At 41.8% G+C, this 20,234-nt stretch overlaps 1 protein-coding gene across 1 annotated transcript in view; it reads left to right on the top strand.

Annotated features, from left to right (window-relative positions):
- Nucleotides 1–13,979, top strand: part of LOC132824381 (immunoglobulin superfamily member 22-like) — an 82,073-nt gene extending 68,094 nt beyond the window's left edge. The window contains exons 20-23 of the mRNA XM_060838789.1: nt 2,073–2,265; nt 5,945–6,244; nt 10,062–10,388; nt 13,785–13,979. Of these exons, the coding sequence (XP_060694772.1) occupies nt 2,073–2,265; nt 5,945–6,244; nt 10,062–10,388; nt 13,785–13,852 (888 nt within the window). The 3' untranslated portion in view covers nt 13,853–13,979. The remainder of the gene's footprint in view (nt 1–2,072; nt 2,266–5,944; nt 6,245–10,061; nt 10,389–13,784) is intronic.
- Nucleotides 13,980–20,234: the final 6,255 nt, after the last annotated feature.

Genomic DNA, 20,234 nt, shown 5'->3' with positions numbered 1-20,234 from the left:
TTGATGTGGATAAAACAGGGCCTTTCTATTTTATCCTACCTTCATCACAGAAAAAAACAACTCCAGATGAAATAAAGCAATGAATTCTCTTCTATAGCTTATAACTCATTTGTATCTCAGAATGAGACTTTGTATCTAAACATTGCTCAATGGATTCAAGTGAAGCAAGTTTATCTTGATGAAGATCATACCATTCTTATACATGCATAGTGCACACCAGATAAATGATCCATAAGACCATAAGACATAGGAGTGGAAGTAAGGCCATTCGGCCCATCGAGTCCACTCCACCATTCAATCATGGCTGATGGGCAGTCCTACATTTACCTTAAATGTCTAAGTTTGCATCTTTAACTACACATTAACTGCACTTCTTACAACACACCAGGTTTGTCTGACACTGCAACTACTCATATGCCAGTATTAGCTCCTTTATCAGTACAGAAGAGAATAACAAAACAGTAATGATTCCTGACTGGTGCCATAGTTCCTGTATTCATACATTTGGATTAAAGGAAATGTTCAAACTTGCTTGGTACTGAGCATCTTGTGGCTTTCCCTATCCCATCCTACACATGTCCAGAACAAAATGGCAAAACTAAAACAGTTAACAAAACATACAGTATCCTCATCTTTATTAATAGTGGCACAGAATACAAGAGTAGGGAGGTTATGCTAAACCTGTAGAAAAACCCAGTTGGAGTACTGTGTACAGTTCTGGGCACCACATGTTAGGAAGGATGTGAAGACATTGATGAGAGAGTGCAGAAGAGGTTTAAGAGAATACTTCCAGGAGCAGGAAGCTTCAGTCATGGAGATTGGAGAAGCTGAAACAACTTCCTTGGAGAGGGGAAGGCTACAAGGAAGTTTGATTAAAGTTTTCAAAGTTATGAGAAGTACAGACAGGGTTGAAACTGTCCCCACTCGTAACACCCAAGAACAAGAGGATACAGATTTAAAGTGAGTTGCAAAAGATATAAATAAGATGTGAGAGTAAATTCCTTCACACAACACATGTTTGGATCTGCCTGCAAATATGATGGAGATGGTTTCAACGGAGACATTCACGAAGACATTAGATGATTATTTAAATAGAAACAATGTGCATAGTTACGGAGGAAGTGGAGGAGAACAGCCCTACATCATGTACTCACTCAGAAAGCTGTTGCAGACATGATGGGCCAATTGGGAGAAAGTGAAGACTGCAGATGCTGGAGATTAGAGTCAAGGGTGTAGTGCTGGAAAACACAGCAGGTTAGGCAGCATCCGAGGAGCAGGAGAATCAACATTTCGGGCATAAAACTGATGAAGGGCTTATGCCCAAAATGTGATTCTCCTGCTCCTCAGATGCTGCCTGACTATGATGGGCCCATTGGCTTTTTTCTGCACTACATCAATTCTGTGATGACATGTTGTGCTATAGTTTAATCCCATACGATGGTGGCCTTTCCTGGTATAATAGCTGTGTAGGCCCACTGGAAGTGTGTTGAAAAGCCTAAGACTCCATATAAATGGGTGGTGTGTGTGGGGTCTGTGATGGCATCAGAGGGGAGGAGACCAGTGGGTTTGAACTCCAAGTCTCCTAGTTTCTTGTCAACATCCCAAAAGAATGCTAGAAGAACAAGGAATTTTATCTTGTTTAGCCATTTTAAGGCATACAGGTGAATCAAAGGCTTAAACTAAAATTCAGAAAATTATAGTCTTTAATTCAAGGGTCAAATTATTCGACCTTTCAAGGCTCTTCTTGAGATTCTTAGAGAGCTACCCTTTGATTTTCTAGGGGTGATATTTTGATTTTAAGGTGGTCCTTTTCACTCCAGCTCCTGTATTAGTACCTTTGCCTCTTACTGTGGGCTCTTGCATGTTTCCCTTAAGGAACAAATATAAAGCAATGCTTCACTACTTCATTGGATAGTGTGTGCCTCACTGCCAGATCTTGGACACAAAACACATAAAAATAGACGTATATTACAATTAATTACTAATAGGCTTAGACATTAAAAGCAAAGTCTGACCTTATGATTGTTGTTATACAGTCATGATTGCTTCACATTAATTTGTTACTATTACAGGGCTCACCACCACCAAATGTGACCTGGCTGAAAGATGGAACCCCTACCAAAGGCAGGGAGAACATTACAAAAGGACCGAATATGTCCCAGTTCCTGATCTCCAGTGCGCAGAGATCTGATTCAGGGATATACAAGATTATGCTGAAAAATGACTATGGTGAAAAGTATCATGATATCAGAATTCGTGTTGCAGGTACAGTAAGTATTGTCATGCTTGGGGGAGGTGGGGGGGGGGAGTGGGTTCTGCAATTATTAATATTTCAGTTCTACAATACTCAGTTTGGGATTTGCTGGGGCCACTGAACTCCTGACTTCTTTAGAGCACTGATCCAAATGTAGATAAAAGAGCCGAATTCAGGAGGGACAGTGAGAGTGATTGCCCTTGCCATAAAGGCAGCTTTTAAATGAGTGTGATATCAAGAAGCTTTTGCAAAACTGACATCAAAGGGGAATGGAAGAAAACCTTCCACTGTTGGGTGTCATATGGCTTGTACAAAGGAAAAAGATTGTAATTGTTACAAGCCTGTTATCACAGCCCCATTACTGCAGAAATTCTTCAGGATAGTGTCTCAACCCAATCATTTTCAGCGATTTTATTAAGTAAAAAATGAGGTCTGCAGATGCTGGAGATCACAGCTGAAAATGTGTTGCTGGTCAAAGCACAGCAGGCCAGGCAGCATCCAAGGAATAGGAAATTCAATGTTTCGAGCATAAGCCCTTCATCAGGAATGAGAGAGAGTAGCCAAGCAGGCTAAGATAAAACGTAGGGAGGAGGGACTTGGGGGAGGGACGATGGAGGTGGTATAGGTGGAAGGAGGTCAAGGTGAGGGTGATAGGCCAGAGTGGGGTGGGGGCGGAGAGATCAGTAAGGAGATTGCAGGTTAGGAGGGCGGTGCTGAGTTGAGGGAACCGACTGAGACAAGGTGGGGGGAGGGAAAATGAGGAAACTGGAGAAATCTGAATTCATACCTTGTGGTTGGAGGGTTCCCAGGCGGAAGATGAGGCGCTCCTCCTCCAGCCGTCGTGTTGTTATGTTCTGCCGGTGGAGGAGTCCAAGGACCTGCATGTCCTCGGTGGAGTGGGAGGGAGAGTTAAAGTGTTGAGCCATGGGGTGGTTGGGTTGGTTGGTCCGGGCGGCCCAGAGGTGTTCACTGAAACGTTCCGCAAGTAAGCGGCCTGTCTCCCCAATATAGAGGAGGCCACATCGGGTGCAGCGGATGCAATAGATGATGTGTGTGGAGGTACAGGTGAACTAGTGGCGGATATGGAAGGATCCCTTGGGGCCTTGGAGGGAAGTGAGAGTGGAGGTGTGGGCGCAAGTTTTACATTTCCTGCGGTTGCAGGGGAAGGTGCCGGGGGTGGAGGTTGGGTTGATGGGGGGTGTGGATCTGACGAGGGAGTCACGAAGGGAGTGGTCCTTGCGGAACGCTGATAGGGGAGGGGAGGGAAATATATCCTTGGTGGTGGGGTCCGTTTGGAGTTGGCGGAAATGACGGCGGATGATACGTTGTATGCGGAGGTTGGTGGGGTGGTAGGTGAGAACCAGTGGGGTTCTGTCTTGGTGGCGGTTGGAGGAGCGGGGCTCAGACGGAGATGAAGGAATTGGGAATATGGGATGGAGTTTTTGCAGGGGGCAGGGTGGGAGGAGGTGTAGTCCAGCCCTGCACCTGGACTACACCTCCTCCCACCCTGCCCCCTGCACCTGGACTACACCTCCTCCCACCCTGCCCCCTGCACTTGGACTACACCTCCTCCCACCCTGCCCCCTGCAAAAACTCCATCCCATATTCCCAATTCCTTCGTCTCCGCCGCATCTGCTCCCAGGAGGACCAGTTCCAACACCGCACAGCCCAGATGGCCTCCTTCTTCAAGGACCGCAGATTCCCCCCAGACGTGATCGACGAGGCCCTCCACCGCATCTCCTCCACTTCCCGCTCCTCCACCCTTGAGCCCCGCTCCTCCAACCGCCACCAAGACAGAACCCCACTGGTTCTCACCTACCACCCCACCAACCTCCGCATACAATGTATCATCCACCATCATTTCCGCCACCTCCCTCAACTCAGCACCGCCCTCCTAACCTGCAATCTCCTTACTGACCTCTCCGCCCCCACCCCACTCCGGCCTATCACCCTCACCTTGACCTCCTTCCACCTATACCACCTCCATCGCCCCTCCCCCAAGTCCCTCCTCCCTACCTTTTATCTTAGCCTGCTTGGCTACCCTCTCTCATTCCTGATGAAGGGCTTATGCTCGAAACGTCGAATTCCCTATTCCTGAGATGCTGCCTGGCCTGCTGTGCTTTAACCAGCAACACATTTTCAGCAGCGATTTTATTAGCCTTCTCTCCACCAATGCATCAGATACAGAGACTTTTGCTGGTGATTGCACAATGTTCAGCACCATTTAAAACTCCCCAGAAACTGAAGCCATCTTGTCAATATACAGCAAGATCTGAGCAATATACAGACTGATAACATAGGAACGTAGGAATTAGGAAGGCAGTGCAGCCCTTCAGGCCTGCTCCACCATTTAGAGTTACAGTGCTGTTTGGAAGAGTGATGTAAACAGATTTGACAAAGGGTCAGTTAGACTTGAAACGTCAGCTCTTTTCTCTCCTTACAGATGCTGCCAAACCTGCTGAGATTTTCCAGCATTTTCTCTTTTGGTAACATGATCATGGCTGATCTTATGTTGGTCTCAACTCTACTTTCCTGCCTGCTCCCTGTAGACCTTTATCCTGCTTTTCATCAGAAACATATCTTTCCTGAATCTGTTTATTGATTCTGCCTCCACTACACTCTGGGACCATGTGTTCCACAGATTCATAACCTTCTGAGAGAAGTAGTTGCTTCCTCCTCTTACACTATTTCTGGGGCCTCTTGTTTGAGACTGTCCCACAAGGGGGAGCATCTGTCCAGCATCCACCTTTAGCATGTTACATACCTCAATCAGATCCCCTGTCATTCACCTGACCCTCAGCCCTGAGTGCAAGCTCAAACTATTCAACCACTTCTCCTATGCCAACCCTTCGACTCTGAAAACAACATGGTGATGGATGCAGTCCTCCTGCCGTCCTAACCCAGCCAGATCCTTGGCAGGGATAGGCATGTCCTAACCCCATATCACAATTCCATCACTCTTCCAAACAGCACTGTAACTCTAACAACACCTGACATGAGGGTCAAGAAGGGACAGATTACCAATTTGTTTTCAAGATCAATTAGAGATGGGTAACAAACTGTTTTTTTTGCAAAATCCATATACCATTTGAAATAAAAACAAACAATGATTTTACCTCCCTCTGAGTGATATACACTCCAATACATATTCTATACCTTTTCTGGATAAATTTGATAGCTGCAATTTTGTGGCTAGTCTGTTAACTAAGTTAGTACACTTTGAGGGATATTGTTTAGGCACTGGATCAGGGCATCAAGAAAGACCTCTGCACTTCATTGAATAATGCTACTGAAGCAAATACATAGCCTTCACTTCACATTTCTCCTAAAAGATTAAACTTTTGACACTTCTGACCCTGTGACACTCACTTAGTACTGTACTATTGTGTTGGTGTTGATTATTTGACCCTGGAATGGAACCCTCTGACTCAGACATTCTGTCACTGAGTCAAGCTGTAACCAAGAGGTGGAACAAATGTGTTTATTGGGAATAAATTGCGACCTTAACTATGATGTCCCTGTGATGTAAAACTCTTGCCCCGTGGCTATGCTGTGTTACCATTGATATATCTCCTGTTGGCTCGTTGGATAGGTTTTGCTCATTTTGTATAGATTATGACCAATATTGTTTAGCTCCCTAACAAGTAGCAGGAGGCCCTTAAGTAAGTGCTCTCTGCTTATTTGTTTCAGATTTTCCACGGCCTCCCACAAACTTAAACCTGTTTGAGGAAGTTCCAAACACAGTGACCCTCTCTTGGGACCATACTCCAGATAACATAGAGGACGGCCGTGTACAGTATGTGATAATGAAGCGTGATGCCAGCACTGCAACTTGGTACACTGTCACAGACCGGGTCTTTGGCAATAAGTACACCGTGACAGGTCTGCTTCCTGGCAGGAAGTATTTCTTTAGGGTTATTGCTCGGAACGACATTGGAGACAGTGACCCGTTGGGTTTGAAGGAGCCATGGTACATTGCAAGGGACAAAGGTAGGCCATTGATGCTGCTGTGTACCTCAGATGTACTGAAACCAAAATAGGTCTTCTAAATAAACCAATAACTTTACTATGGTATTGTTCACAGTAGGTTGAAGAAGATTGTATTGCAAGGAGAATGTGAATGGGGAAAGAATGCATTAAGCTCCTGCAAAAATTGGAATGTAGTTCAAGAAATACCAGTATAGTGAGCTAAGTTGTTTGCAATGAAACAGTACTTATCCTGGATTGAGCGAAAATTGTGCCCCTAAGTACTAGCCTCGGAAATAAATCAGTTCATAAATGACAAACTTTTGACACAGAATCAAGCATTTAACTATCCATATGTTTACTTTTTGAGCTCCTATACTTTTCTTTTTTCATATATAGTCATAACTATCTCTCACTCCATATATAATCACAAATATATATGAAAGTATCTGCCAGATAAGACTTTAGCAATTGTTATTACTTAAAGCAGGCATTTTTCCTTGAAGCCAAAAAAGCATAAACAATATGAAACAAATTCTAGGTTTATCAAATCTGCCACAAAACTAAAACAACTGTTTTATAACCAACTGTTAAATTTTAAGACATGTTCTAACGATTATTGTCATGCCTAGCTATGCATTTTAAATTTCCTTTAAGGTTACAAGTCTGAAACAATATTTTAAACAAGAATTTAAATTTGGAACAAATCCTTAAGAGAAGTTTACAGGAGCCACTTCCCTTTATTGTCCGAAGAATGGATTTCCTTGCTCTTATATTAGTTTATTTTCTTAGCTTGTTTCAGTACACTGTCAAAAACATGCCAAATAGAAATACATTACTATTTATGATTAATGTGAAAAGTAAGCAGCAGCAAAATTTCAAATTGCAATATTTCACTGACCTTACAAGCAATATCAAAAAAAGACACTATATTGTAAAAAGACACAAAACAGATGTCTCAATTTACCACAAGCAGCGTCCTTTGTTGTATTTTAAATGAACTCTTAAATACACAATTTAACAGTCTCCTTTGCCTTGGGGCTTTGAGGCTAAATTCACAGAGGAAAGTAGTTAGTCCTAGAGGAATGGGAAACTGGTTTCTATTCATGTTATAATTCCTCAAACAAAAGATGTCCATCACATATTGCTTGTGTAAAATGATAATCTGGACAAGTTTTCCATTGTGAAAAGAAACAGAGCTGAGTCCAATGTCAGACTACAACTTCAAAAGACTTGGATTTAATTCTAATTGAGTAATTTATACACCAGACACAAATTTGTCTGCTAGATTTTTCTTTTACAAAGGTGTTGTCAGAGAACAATTGACCACACAGAGCTTCTGAGCAACATCTTCCATCTACATGGTTTTAGGCAAATACTGTAGATATTTTTCAATCAACCTGTTCAGAGATTTTATTACCCACCTTTGGAGTAGGTGGGACTTGAACCCAGGTTTCCTGGTTCAATGGTAGCCTAACCATCACTGCACTACAAAAAAGCAAATATTGTATACTTTTCTATAAATGTACTTCAAAAATTGTAAATCCATTACACACAACATACACTACAGATATGCTACAGCAAGTGTTTAATCCTAACTGGGAAGAATTCACAACATAGAACAATTAGTGTGCCTGGCTATATTCCTTGTTGTGAGAAGTCCCTGGGTCAGGGTCTCCAGTTTGTTATGATCCCTTTCAAGGACTGCCTCCCTTCCTTATTCAATGCTTCCCTCTGGTCATGACCAGGTTAACTTAAAACAAAGATACCCCTTCCCTCATGAATACCTTTCCCAATTCTGAAGTATTTATATTTTGAAAAGAGCCAATTTAACCAGGCTTTCCTGAGTTAGAGAATAATGCAAAGAAAAATAAATTACAACACATACACCCAGATTAGAAATGTGAAGTCAGTTAAAAAAAACAATTTTAAAAAGGTATTCAAATCAGACTTTGGTTTGTCCATCTGGCGCAGATGGTGAAATGTTGAAGCCATCGATTTGGGTGATTTTAGTGGTATAGATTCCAGTAGTTGAGCAGCTGGTTTGAAGATTGCAGGTTCTGCATATTCCCTGAGAGCAGTTGTCTAGTTTGCTGTTGAACCATGGCTTCTAGCTACTAATTTGCTACCAGCTACCAGAAAGTCTGTGTGTGAGAGACAAAGACCCTGAGATAGAGAGAGAGAGAGAGAGAGAGAGAGAGACTTTCCATTCTTTTCATTTTTACCTGTAAATGCAGGGATGTCTAATAGATGTTCATCAGCTGTAACCTTCACAGCACTCTTTAGCCCAGCAGCTTGAGAACTCCAGAGTAGAGCACACACACACACAGTGGAGTAGCAGTTGGTTTTTAACCCATTCTGTATATATTCTTGGTGGGGTGGGGGTGGGTGGAGACACAGTCTTTCCACCTAAACTGATGGTCTAGGGTTGTAACTCACAGGAGATTCTTTAGGCATTCATATTGTATCTCTTCCCTTGGCAGTGTTACTCTGGAAATCCATGCCACCCTCGGGTGTGAAATTCCAAGGTCTGTCTTGAGACTGGATGCAATCTATGCAGTGATTTTTCTGATAGTGACTGATTTGCATTCTTAGTCATGATCTGGCTTGTTGATGTCTTTTCTTCTAAAAACAAAATAAAGGGCTGTATCTTGCCAGAATTTGGCTGCGTGGCATTTTTAGCAGGTTTCATGGACAGTTTCTAACTATGAGCCATAGTGAGTTGTCTTGGATTATTATAACAAATTCACCTCATTAACCCATGTGGCATCCTGCTGGTCCTATTCTCCTCATTGGCACAGGTTGCTGACAGGACATCCTGGGATTTCTGGCACTGGCATGATCTTTAAAGTTCAGCTGTGTTCTGAGTCAAATGATGGCAGGCTGCAGTTGCCCTGAATGGATCATTTTGCCCCAGCCATGAATTGGCACCCTGCTTTATTAACAGTGACCTAGAGGTCCTACTGGTGATCCAGGGCAGTGGGGGCCTCACACATCTACAGAGTATACCCTGAGAGGCTGGTGAACGATGGAGCAATATGGAATAATAGAGGAGCAGAATATTATTTAAATAGATAAAGACTGCAAAGAGTTAAAGTCCAGAGGTATTTGGGAGTTCTAGTGAATAAATCACATCGGTATATGAATAGGAAGGGTTTAGAGCGATATGGTCCAAGTCGTGGCAAGTGGGACTAGATTGGGTTGGGATATCTGGTCAGCATGGATGAGTTGGGCCAAAGGGTCTGTTTTCATGTAGTACATCTCTATGATTCTATGACTTTATTTAGCATACAAGTTCAGCAGGTAATAGGAAAGGCAAATGGAATATTACCTTTTATGCAAAGGGAAAGATGTATAAAAATAGTGAAGTCTATCTTAACTTGAATAAGATGAACAGTTTTGGACTCCTTATCTGAGCAAAGGTATGCTGGCATGTAATACAAAAAAAGCTAGTGTTGACCTGATGGGCCAAATGACCACCTTTGCATAGCCATTCTATGATTTTAAGAGAGATGTAGGTGGTAAAAGTGGTAACTTTATTCAGCACAGAGTGAGCAAATATGGCTTGCTGTCCCATGTCTGCTTTCCTACAGATGAAATCCATGATACTTTATCAGTGCATCCACATCAATGGAACAACATTTCCAAAAATAATTAATTTCAAGACTCCAGTGGAATCCTGGGGGGAGTGGTACAGTCCTTCAGATAAGGTTTCAAATTGGTGTACATTTTTCTATCCCCACAATTCAGTGATTTGAGACATGATCCAGAGAAGAACAGTATACAGTACTATTTAAGTGCAATTTTTTTTTGTTCCAACTTCTTTCCCTCCTTCCTCTAGAACGTTTCAGCCTCCAACTTAAGGAATACCAGGAGAAGGACTGGTCCCATGCCCCTGAGTTTATCACACCACTGAAGGACCACACAGTTCACCGAGGCAATGATTGTACCATGAGTTGTGCCATTATTGGCAATCCGAGGCCACACATCACCTGGTATAAAGGCAAAATCCTCATCTCTGAGAAACTTAAATATTGGTACACATCCTCAAATGGTGTCTGTACACTCACCATTCCCAGTGCAGAAATGAAAGATGCTGATGAATACACCATAATGGCTGAAAACTCCCTGGGGAAGGCGAAGTGCTCCTGTAAGCTGACTGTTAATGGTAAGTAATTTAATTCATTCACTCAATATAGGCGTGGCTAGCTGAACCAACATTTATTGCCCATCCCTAGTTGCCCTAGAGAAGGTAGTGATGAACCACCTTCTTGGACTGCTGGACATTTGGTACGGATGGACCCACAATACCATGAGGGAGGGAGCTCCAGGAGTTTGATCCTGTGATACTGGAGGAACACGGATATATTTCCCTGTCAGGATATTCAGTGGACTGAGGGGAATATACAACAGGTGATGTTCCCATGGATTAAAGGTGGTCTTCATGACCGGGTTCCTCTTACAAATTACAAAATACGAACCACCACTGAGTATCCTGACAATTCAGTACAGTGTCGAATTCTAAGTTCAGTCCATGATCTGGGCCTACTGAGTGCGCTCAGCAGTAGAATTACAATTGACTGCAATTCTCCAGGGAAAAGTCACCCAGAGTTCTCCATTCCTGGCCACTCCTTCGAATTCCATACTGGAAAGAGTCAGGGAGCCCATTTTGGGGCAAATACAGGTTCAGTGGATCAGATGTGATACCTCCCACAGATTAATGGCTTGTTGGTGTTTAATATTTAAACTTACATTTAAAAGAAGTTTTAGTGAGCTGAATTCATCCAGAGTACTATATCAGTGAATGAGCTTGCACCTCCAAGATGAGGTGGGGTGGAAGAGGGGAAGCTAGAGAGAAACAAAAATTGTCTTAGGGCAAACATCTTTAATTTAGAAAGAAAACCCTTTCATAATTGTATAAGCCCATACCAGATCTCCTTTTGGTATTCTCCTTTCTGGAGAAGTGTGCCCCACTAGGTGTAATATATTATGACAGGTGTAATCTTTTAACTCTTATATAATTCTAGTATTACATGTTACTGAGTTATCAATTTCTGTTTTCAGACTCAGGATAATAGAAAGCACAGCTGGGTTTCTGTACTGAACAGAAAAATCTATTTATTATAAATACAACAAGCCTGTAACTACAGAGAAATGATTATGAAGCATTGACATATATCTCTGCTAGTTAAAACTCGAACCCATTGAGAAAAGTCCCTCTCGACACATCCACACAGACTGAAACAGATAGTCACTAATGGTTGAACAAGGAGTTGTGTAAACAGCACTTACAAGGAGTACCTGGTAACTTGCTTTTAATAGTGCAGCAATTGTTCAGCAACCCTTGGTTTTTAAAATAGTTCTTTTCTAATTTTCAATTGAAAATACAGATATATAAAAAGATACACTCTTTACCCGAGTAAATATTGTTTCCACTTTCTCCACTGTTTGAATACTCTTTTGCAACATTAGATAGATTAGATTCCCTACAGTGTGGAAACAGGCCCCTCAACCCAACAAGTCTACACCGACCCTCCGAAGAGCAACCCACCCAGACTCATTTCCCTCTGACTAATGCACCTAATGCTATGGACAATTTAGCATTGCCAATTCATCTGGCCTGCGCATCTTTGGACTGTGGGAGGAAATCGGTGCACCTGGAGGAAACCCACTCAGACACAGAGAGAATGTGCAAACTCCACACAGACAGTCACTCGAGGCTGGAATTGAACCTGGGACCCTGGTGCTGTGAGGCAGCAGTGCTAACCACTGAGCCGCAGTGCCACCCAAAAAATAGTCTATAGAAAGGGAATCATTGAAAACTATCCATTAATATGAGAGTCATAGAATTGTGCAGCATGGAAACATCTCCTTTGGTCCAACTCATCCATTAGACCAACCAGACATCCTAAATTAATCTCATCCCATTTGCCCGCATTTGGCCCATTTCCCTCTAAACCATTCCTATTCATGTAGCCATTAAATGCCTTTTAAATGTTGTAATTGCACCATCCTCCACCATTTCCTCTGGCAGCTCATTCCATACATGCACTCTACTTGGGGAAAATACTTTGTCTATTTATCCTATTCATGCCCCTCATGATTTTATAAACCTCTATAAGGTCAACCCTCAGTCTCTGACACCCCAGGGACAACAGCCCCAGCCTATTCAGCCTCTCCTTATAGCCCAAATCTTCCAACCTAGACAACATCCTTGTAAATCTTTTCTGGACCCTTTCAAGTTTCACAATATTCTTCCTATAGCAGGTACCAGAACTGAACACAGTATTCCAAAAGTGGCCTAGACAATATCCTGTACAGCACAACATGACCTCCTAACTCCTATACTCAATGCACTGACCAATGAAGTAAGGTGTACCAAATACCTTCTTTACTACCCTGTCTACCTGCAACTCCATTTCCATATAAAATATAAATTAGGAGCAGGAGAAGACCATTTGGCCCCTCTAATTGATTCCTTTATCCAATAAAGTCATGGCTTTTCTGATTGTAGCCTCGACTCTGCATTCCTGCCTCAGCTGTAACCTTTGATTCCCTTGTGAGTTAAGAAATTATCTACCTCTACCTAAAAAAGTATTCAATGACTGACTGAACTGCTCTTTAGGGAGAAGAGTTCCAAAGATTCATGACTCTCCATAAATTCCCCTTAATTCAGTCTTAAATCAGAGACCCCTCATTATTAAACAGTGTCCCTTAATTCTAGTCTCTCCCACAAGGGGAAACATCCTTTCAGCATTAACTCTGTCAAGTCCTCTCAGGGATTGTGTATATCCCAATAAGACAGACAAAGTGGCGAAACAGGACCTTGTTGAAAATTAGGAGAAATTGAGGACTGCAGATGCTGGAGATAGGAGTCAAAAAATGTGGCGCTGGAAAAGCACAGCCAGTCAGGCAGCATCTGAGGAGCAGGAGAGTCAACATTTCGAGCATAAGGAATGTCATTACTGATGAAGAGCTAAGGCTCAAAACACCGACTCTCCTGTCCTTGTTGAATATTGACTCGTGAAAATAAATCCCACTCATTAGTTCACAACTAACCAGGAAAGTAGGAACAGAGAATGTGAAGGGAAATTTAGATAAAATAATAGGGAAAACCAAACTTTGTAGAGTAATAAATCTTTGGAATGTTCTGGTATACAAATAAACCAATGAAAGAAACATTGGAACTGTTTAAGCTACAATTAGCATCTATAGCAAAGAATAACTAGACTCGAGGATTGTGTTCCAATGGCCTTTTACATCCATGACCTTTTTTAAACAAGAGACAAAGAGAGCGAATGAACTGACAGAAATAATTAACAAAGGTAAAAGTAAAATCGCCATAGTCCCAGAGGACCATAGTGCTCCTTTCTCATTAGAGAGAGAGACGGCTGTTATTTTAACCTGAGGGCACCACATATCAGGCAATAGGCAGGGTTGAGAAGGAGAGACCTTCATGGGGGGAAAAGAGAAGAAATCAGAACCAGTGAGAGAGGAAAGAATCAGAGACAGAGGTAGAGAGCAAACGAACGAAGAATTAAATTTTGACTTTGCTATTTTACAGAAAAAGGAGTTACCATCATACAGAATACTATTGGAGAAAGTCCACGTAGAAGTAAGCACATCATGTGAATTCAGGCTGGACCTCAACACATAGTGGTATAAATCGAAGCTAGCCATTGGCTGCCACTGTGAAAGCTGAGTTTCTTAAGAGAGAAGCAATTATTTTTGGCATAATAAATTGGGTGAATGAACATCATTTCCAAACTGTCTGTCATTTGTCTTTTAATGTCAGTGAATCACTTGCAGAGTCCAGAGTCAAGACTTTGCTCATTACGCATGTCAATATTTAATCTCTGTAACTTGCTGAAGCCAAGGCCTGAGGCGGTAATGATTGTAAAACTGCATGATATTTATGTGGATAGCTTTAGTTATATGCACTAATTTGACCTATGATGATGTCTAGTTCTAAAATTAATATACACACATTAATAGCTTGTTGTAGCTTCATAAAGATAAAATTGAAATGATTGCAGGAGAAAATAGTCATTCCCAAAATTATCTTATCAAATGCCAAAAGACTCCTTCTGGCAAATAAAACTACCTGGAATATTGTACCTCTTCACCATTATTGATGGGAGTTGGCTTTCTTTCCATAGCCTGCTTAACGTACTGGAATGTATAACACAATTTGTACCAGTGCATTTTAAAACTTCATAAATTAAATTTAAAAATTAAAATATATCAATGATTTTCATTTTTGAGCAATAGTTTTATGAAATAATTGTGAAATGTGATAAAAATACAATTAACATTAAAATTCCATACAATATCTAGTCAGATTTTTTTGATGATAAGCCACTGACTCCAGCTATGGCGACTAGAAATATATTTACAGGATTTTTAAAATCTGCTTATAATTAACAATAGAAGCACACTGTTAAAATCTGACTGTGATAAACTCCATCAACTTTGGAAATTAGGTCTAGAATATGATTAATTACTTGCTGCATCTATGGAAAACTAATCTTTTACTTGCCATCATGAAATCGCCTTCAACCGAGCTCTCAATTGATATTAATTATATTCCTGGCTGGCTGTTTCTTTCCTGAAGCATCTGGCTCAATTGGCATCAGCGAAGTAATCTTGTTCAATAAAACTGAGCTGTAATCGACTATAGTGTTCCTGGTGGAGTGCTTTGGAAAACAGTTTGAAGGAAATGTACAGTATGTTTTTATTAGTGGTTTTCTGCAGGAAGCCATAGGCACTGCGCTGAAGTAACCAATCTAGTTTGTCTGAATTGCAGACAGAACAATCATTTTACTTTTCCTTTCCTGCCACATCTTTTACTAATATGTTTGTGTTTGGGTTAGACAATAAATGAAAAGGTTAAGTTTAACAACAATGGCTGAGGAGCTGGTGTACGGGAGAAGGATTCACATTTTTGGATCATTGGAATCTCTTTTGGGGTAGAAGTGACCTGTACAAGAAGGACGGATTGCACCTAAATTGGAAGGGGACTAACATACTGGCAGGGAAGTTTGCTAGAATTGCTTGGGAGGATTTAAACTAGTAAGGTGGTTGGGGCGGGGTAGCGGTGGGTGGGATCCAGGGGGATAGTGAGAAAAGAAATCAATCTGAGACTGGTACAGTTGAGAACAGAAGTGAATCAAACAGTCAGGGCAGGCAGGGACAAGGTAGGACTAATAAATTAAACTGCATTTATTTCAATGCAAGGGGCCTAACAGGGAAGGCAGATGAATTCAGGGCATGGTTAGGAACATGGGACTGGGATATCATAGCAATTACAGAAACATGGCTCAGGGATGGGCAGGACTGGCAGCTTAATGTTCCAGGATACAAATGCTGCAGGAAGGAGAGAAAAGGAGGCAAGAGAGGAGGGGGAGTGGCATTTTTGATAAGGGATAGCATTACAGCTGTGCTGAGGGAGGATATTCCCAGAAATACATTCAGGAAAGTTATTTGGGTGGAACAAAGAAATAAGAAAGGGATGATCACCTTATTGGGATTGGATTATAGATCCCCTAATAGTCAGAGGGAAATTGAGAAACAAACTTGTCAGGAGATCTCAGCTATCTTTAAGAATAATAAGATAGTTATGGTAGAGGATTTAAACTTTCCAAATATCGACTGGGACTGCCATAGTGTTAAAGGTTTAGATGGAGAGGAATTTCTTAAGTGTGTACAAGACAATTTTCTGATCCAGTATGTGGATACACCTACTACAGAAGGTCAAAACCTGACCTATTATTGGGAAATAAGGCAGGGCAGGTGACTGAGGTGTCAGCGGGGGAGCACTTTGGGACCAACGACCAGAATTCTATTCTTTTTAAAATAGTGATGGAAAATGATAGACCAGATCTAAAAGTTGAAGTTCTAAATTGGAGCAAGGCCAATTTTGACAGTATTAGGCAAGAACTTTCAAAAGCTGATTGGAGGCAGCTGTTCGCAGGTAAAGGGATGGCTGGTAAATGGGAAGCCTTCAGAAATGAGATAACAAGAATCCAGAGACAGTATATTCCTGTCAGGGTGAAAGATAAAGCTGGTAGGTATAGGGAATGTTGGATAACTAAAGAAATTGAGGGTTTGGTTAAGAAAAAAGAAGGAAGCAAATGTCAGGTACAGACAGGATAGATCGAGTGAATCCTTAGAAGAGTACAAAGGAAGTAGGAGTATACTTAAGGGGGAAATCAGGAGGGCAAAAAGGGGACATGAGATAGCTTTGGCAAATAGAATTAAGGAGAACCCAAAGGGTTTTTACAAATATATTAAGGACGAAAGGGTAACTAGGAAGAGAATAGGGCCCCTCAAAGATCAGCAAGGCAGCCTTTGTGTGAATCCACAGAAAATGGGGGAGATGCTAAATGAATATTTTGCATCAGTATTTACTGTGGAAAAGGATATGGAAGATATAGACTGTAGGGAAATAGATGGTGACATCTTGCAAAATGTCCAGATTACAGAGGAGGAAGTGCTGGATATCTTGAAATGGTTAAAGGTGGATAAATCCCCTGGACCTGATCAGGTGTACCCGAGAACTCTGTGGGAATCTAGAGAAATGATTGCTGGGCCTCTTGCTGAGATATTTGTATCATCGATAGTTACAGGTGAGGTTCTGGTAGACTGGAGGTTGGCAAACGTGGTGCCACTGTTTAAGAAGGGCAGTAAAGACAAACCAGGGAACTATAGACCGGTAAGCCTGACCTCGGTGGTGGGTAAGTTGTTGGAGGGAATCCTGAGGGTCAGGATGTACATGTATTTGGAAAGGCAAGGACGGATTAGAGATAGTCAACATGGCTTTGTGCGTGGGAAATCTTGTCTCACAAACTTGATTAAGTTTTTTGAAGAAATAACAAGGAGGATTAATAAGGGCAGAGCAGTAGATGTGATCTATCTGGACTTCAGTTCGACAAGGTTCCCCATGGGAGACTGATTAGCAAGGTTAGGTCTCATGGAATACAGGGAGGACTAGCCATTTGAATATAGAACTGGCTCAAAGGTAGAAGACAGAGGGTGGTGATGGAGAGTTGTTTTTCAGACTGGAGGCCTGTGACCAGTGGAGTGCCAAAAGGATCAGTGCTGGGTCCTCTACTTTTTGTCATTTACATAAATAATTTGGATGTGAGCAAAAGAGGTACAGTTAGTAAGTTTGCAGATGATACCAAAGTTGGACATTGAAGAGGGTTACCTCAGATTTCAACATGATCTGGACTAGATGGGCCAGTGGGCAGAGAAGTGGCAGATGGAGTTTAATTCAGATCAATGCGAGGTGCTGCATTTTGGGAAAGCAAATCTTAGCAGGACTTATACACTTAATGGTAAGGTCCTAGGGAGTGTTACTTAACAAAGAGACCTTGGAATGCAAGCTCATAGCTCCTTTAAAGTGGAGTCGCAGGTAGATAGGATAGTGAAGAAGGCGTTTGGTATGCTTTCCTTTATTGGTCAGAGTATTGAGTACAGGAGTTGGGAGGTCATGTTGTGGCTGTACAGGACATTGATTAGGCAACTGTTGGAATATTGCATGCAATTCTGGTCTCCTTCCTCTCGGAAAGATGTTGTGAAACTTGGAAGCGTTCAGAAAAGATTTACAAGGATGTTGCCAGGGTTGGAGGATTTGAGCTATAGGGAGAGGCTGAACAGGCTGGGGTTGTTTTCCCTGGAGTGTCGGAGGCTGAGGGGTGACCTTATAAAGGTTTACAAAATTATGAGGGTCATAGACAGGATAAATAGACAAGGTCTTTTCCCTGGGGTTGGGGAGTCCAGAACTAGAGGGCATAGGCTTAGGGAGAGAGGGAAAAGATATAAAAGAGACCTAAGGGGCAACTTTTTCATGCAGAGAGTGGTACGTGTATGGAATAAGTTGCCAGAGGAAGTAGTGGAGGCTGGTACAATTGCAATATTCATATGAATAAGAAGGGTTTGGAGGGATATGGGCTGGGTGCTGGCAAGTGGGACTAGATTGGGTTGGAATATCTGGTCGGCATGGACAGGTTGGACCAACGGGTCTGTTCCCATGCTGTACACCTCTATGACTCTATGATTCTACTTGATGACCTCCTCCATCATTTCAACTCCAATTTTCGAGAAGTATCATTGTCTGGAAAGCGAGGTAATTGTTGAAAATCGTCTGAAACGGACCTTGTGATGGATGGCAAATACCTTTCTTCTGATTAAAAGTTATTGGATGAATTAAACAAAAAAACAATGAAACAGTAGTTATTTTCAGTTGTAACAGCAGTCCACTGCAAGGCTTGGTGGATCAGCTGCCCATTGAACACTGGGGATTTGGTTAATTTCCATTACTGTCATTGTAGGATGTATAACAGGCAACTAGTCTACTACAGCCCATCTAACAAACATATATCAACACTTTGTTATTAGGAAAGTAAATCAGTTGACTGCACAGTAACATGGAAATCTCTTCAATTTCCATGAGCAGAGTCTTAATCACTGGATTGACAATTCAGTATGTTGGAGCATAGTGGCATCAGTGTAATATAGAGAGCAGATGATGTTGAAACACTACTCACAATTCTTGACAGTGTCTCTCTTTCTCAAATTTACCAGTACCCATCCATTCATCTGTGAAGGATGATGGACATGCAGCAAACAAATCCATTTCAATTGGGTATCTTCATATGGTGAGACTTGGTTGATGGCTTTGGAAGTACATTATGTCCTCAAGATTAGATTAGATTAGATTAGATTACTTACAGTGTGGAAACAGGCCCTTCGGCCCAACAAGTCCACACCGACCCGCCGAAGCGCAACCCACCCATACCCCTACATTTACCCCTTACCTAACACTACGGGCAATTTAGCATGGCCAATTCATCTGACCCTCAAGCATTGCACAGAAAGCTACTAAGTATTGCTATGGATTGTTATTTATAGCATTAGCATTATATGTAAGCCTCTGTAACCACTCGTCATCATAGTGCTGCATGCCAGGCACAAGAGGTACGTCATTTTCCTTTGTCGACAGCTAATATCAAAACCAGTCTCCACTGCCTTTATGTCACGCTTAGGTGTAGCTGGTCCCACTAGATGTCTGATTCCATCCACCCCACCACATAGACATCTTTGGTTGTGAGTCCATCTCATCTTGTAGAAGTACTCAGCTTAAATCCTCTGTTACTTACTATTCATATAAATATGCTGATGTGGACAGACTGAGCTTCACTTTTAAAAGTATGCTAAGATCCCTGGGTACTTTATTAGGATATGGCACTGATTCAGTATCACTGTTCATTTTTCCTACCATCTGCTGTGCTTTCTCCTGTAGATTTGCTTTTATAAGACAGCAGCTGCTATCTTGTCACCAACTCACTCTTTATTTATATGTGCTTAGTACTTCACACTGCTCGAGCTCCCTCAGAACCAGCTTTCTGAGTGAACAGAACCTCTGACACTCCTGTTCATACCTGTCAGCCAGGGCTCTCTATTTGCCCCAATCAGGGAACTCATATGCTAAGAGGTCCACCTGGCTAACCTTGTTACAACCACTGCAAAGACCATAACCTTTGATCCCAACTGGTCACCAAAGCTACAAAACAGATCTGATTCAATCAAAATCAAGAAATAAATCATTGTTTATCCTTATCTTTCTGAGTGTTTTTTTTTGCATTTCTCTCCAGTATTCTTGAATCCATCCTTACCAGTATTCAAACATTGTGTTTCAGTCAGATTTCATAAGCTGTACTTTCTTCTTAAGACTGGTTGAGATCAGTGTTGTGACTGATCTGATCTGAAATAACTGCACCCCAATAAGACAGTGATTTAAATCTATTCTACACCAGAAAAAAAATCAAGCACAAAGGGATTCAGTCCAGCAGAAGCTGAACCTATCAAGTTACTTCTTCCAACGGATGAATGGACACCATGCCATAATCAACAAACAGGACTGTTCCTTCCCAATCAGAGAACACTTCAGCGGTCAGGGACATCCAGCCTCGGATCTTTGGGTGACCATCTTCCAAGGTGGACTTCGGGA

Source organism: Hemiscyllium ocellatum, chromosome 18 (assembly GCF_020745735.1).
Source record: "Hemiscyllium ocellatum isolate sHemOce1 chromosome 18, sHemOce1.pat.X.cur, whole genome shotgun sequence".
Lineage (NCBI taxonomy): Eukaryota > Metazoa > Chordata > Chondrichthyes > Orectolobiformes > Hemiscylliidae > Hemiscyllium > Hemiscyllium ocellatum.
This window is presented reverse-complemented; position numbering and strand designations above follow the sequence as displayed.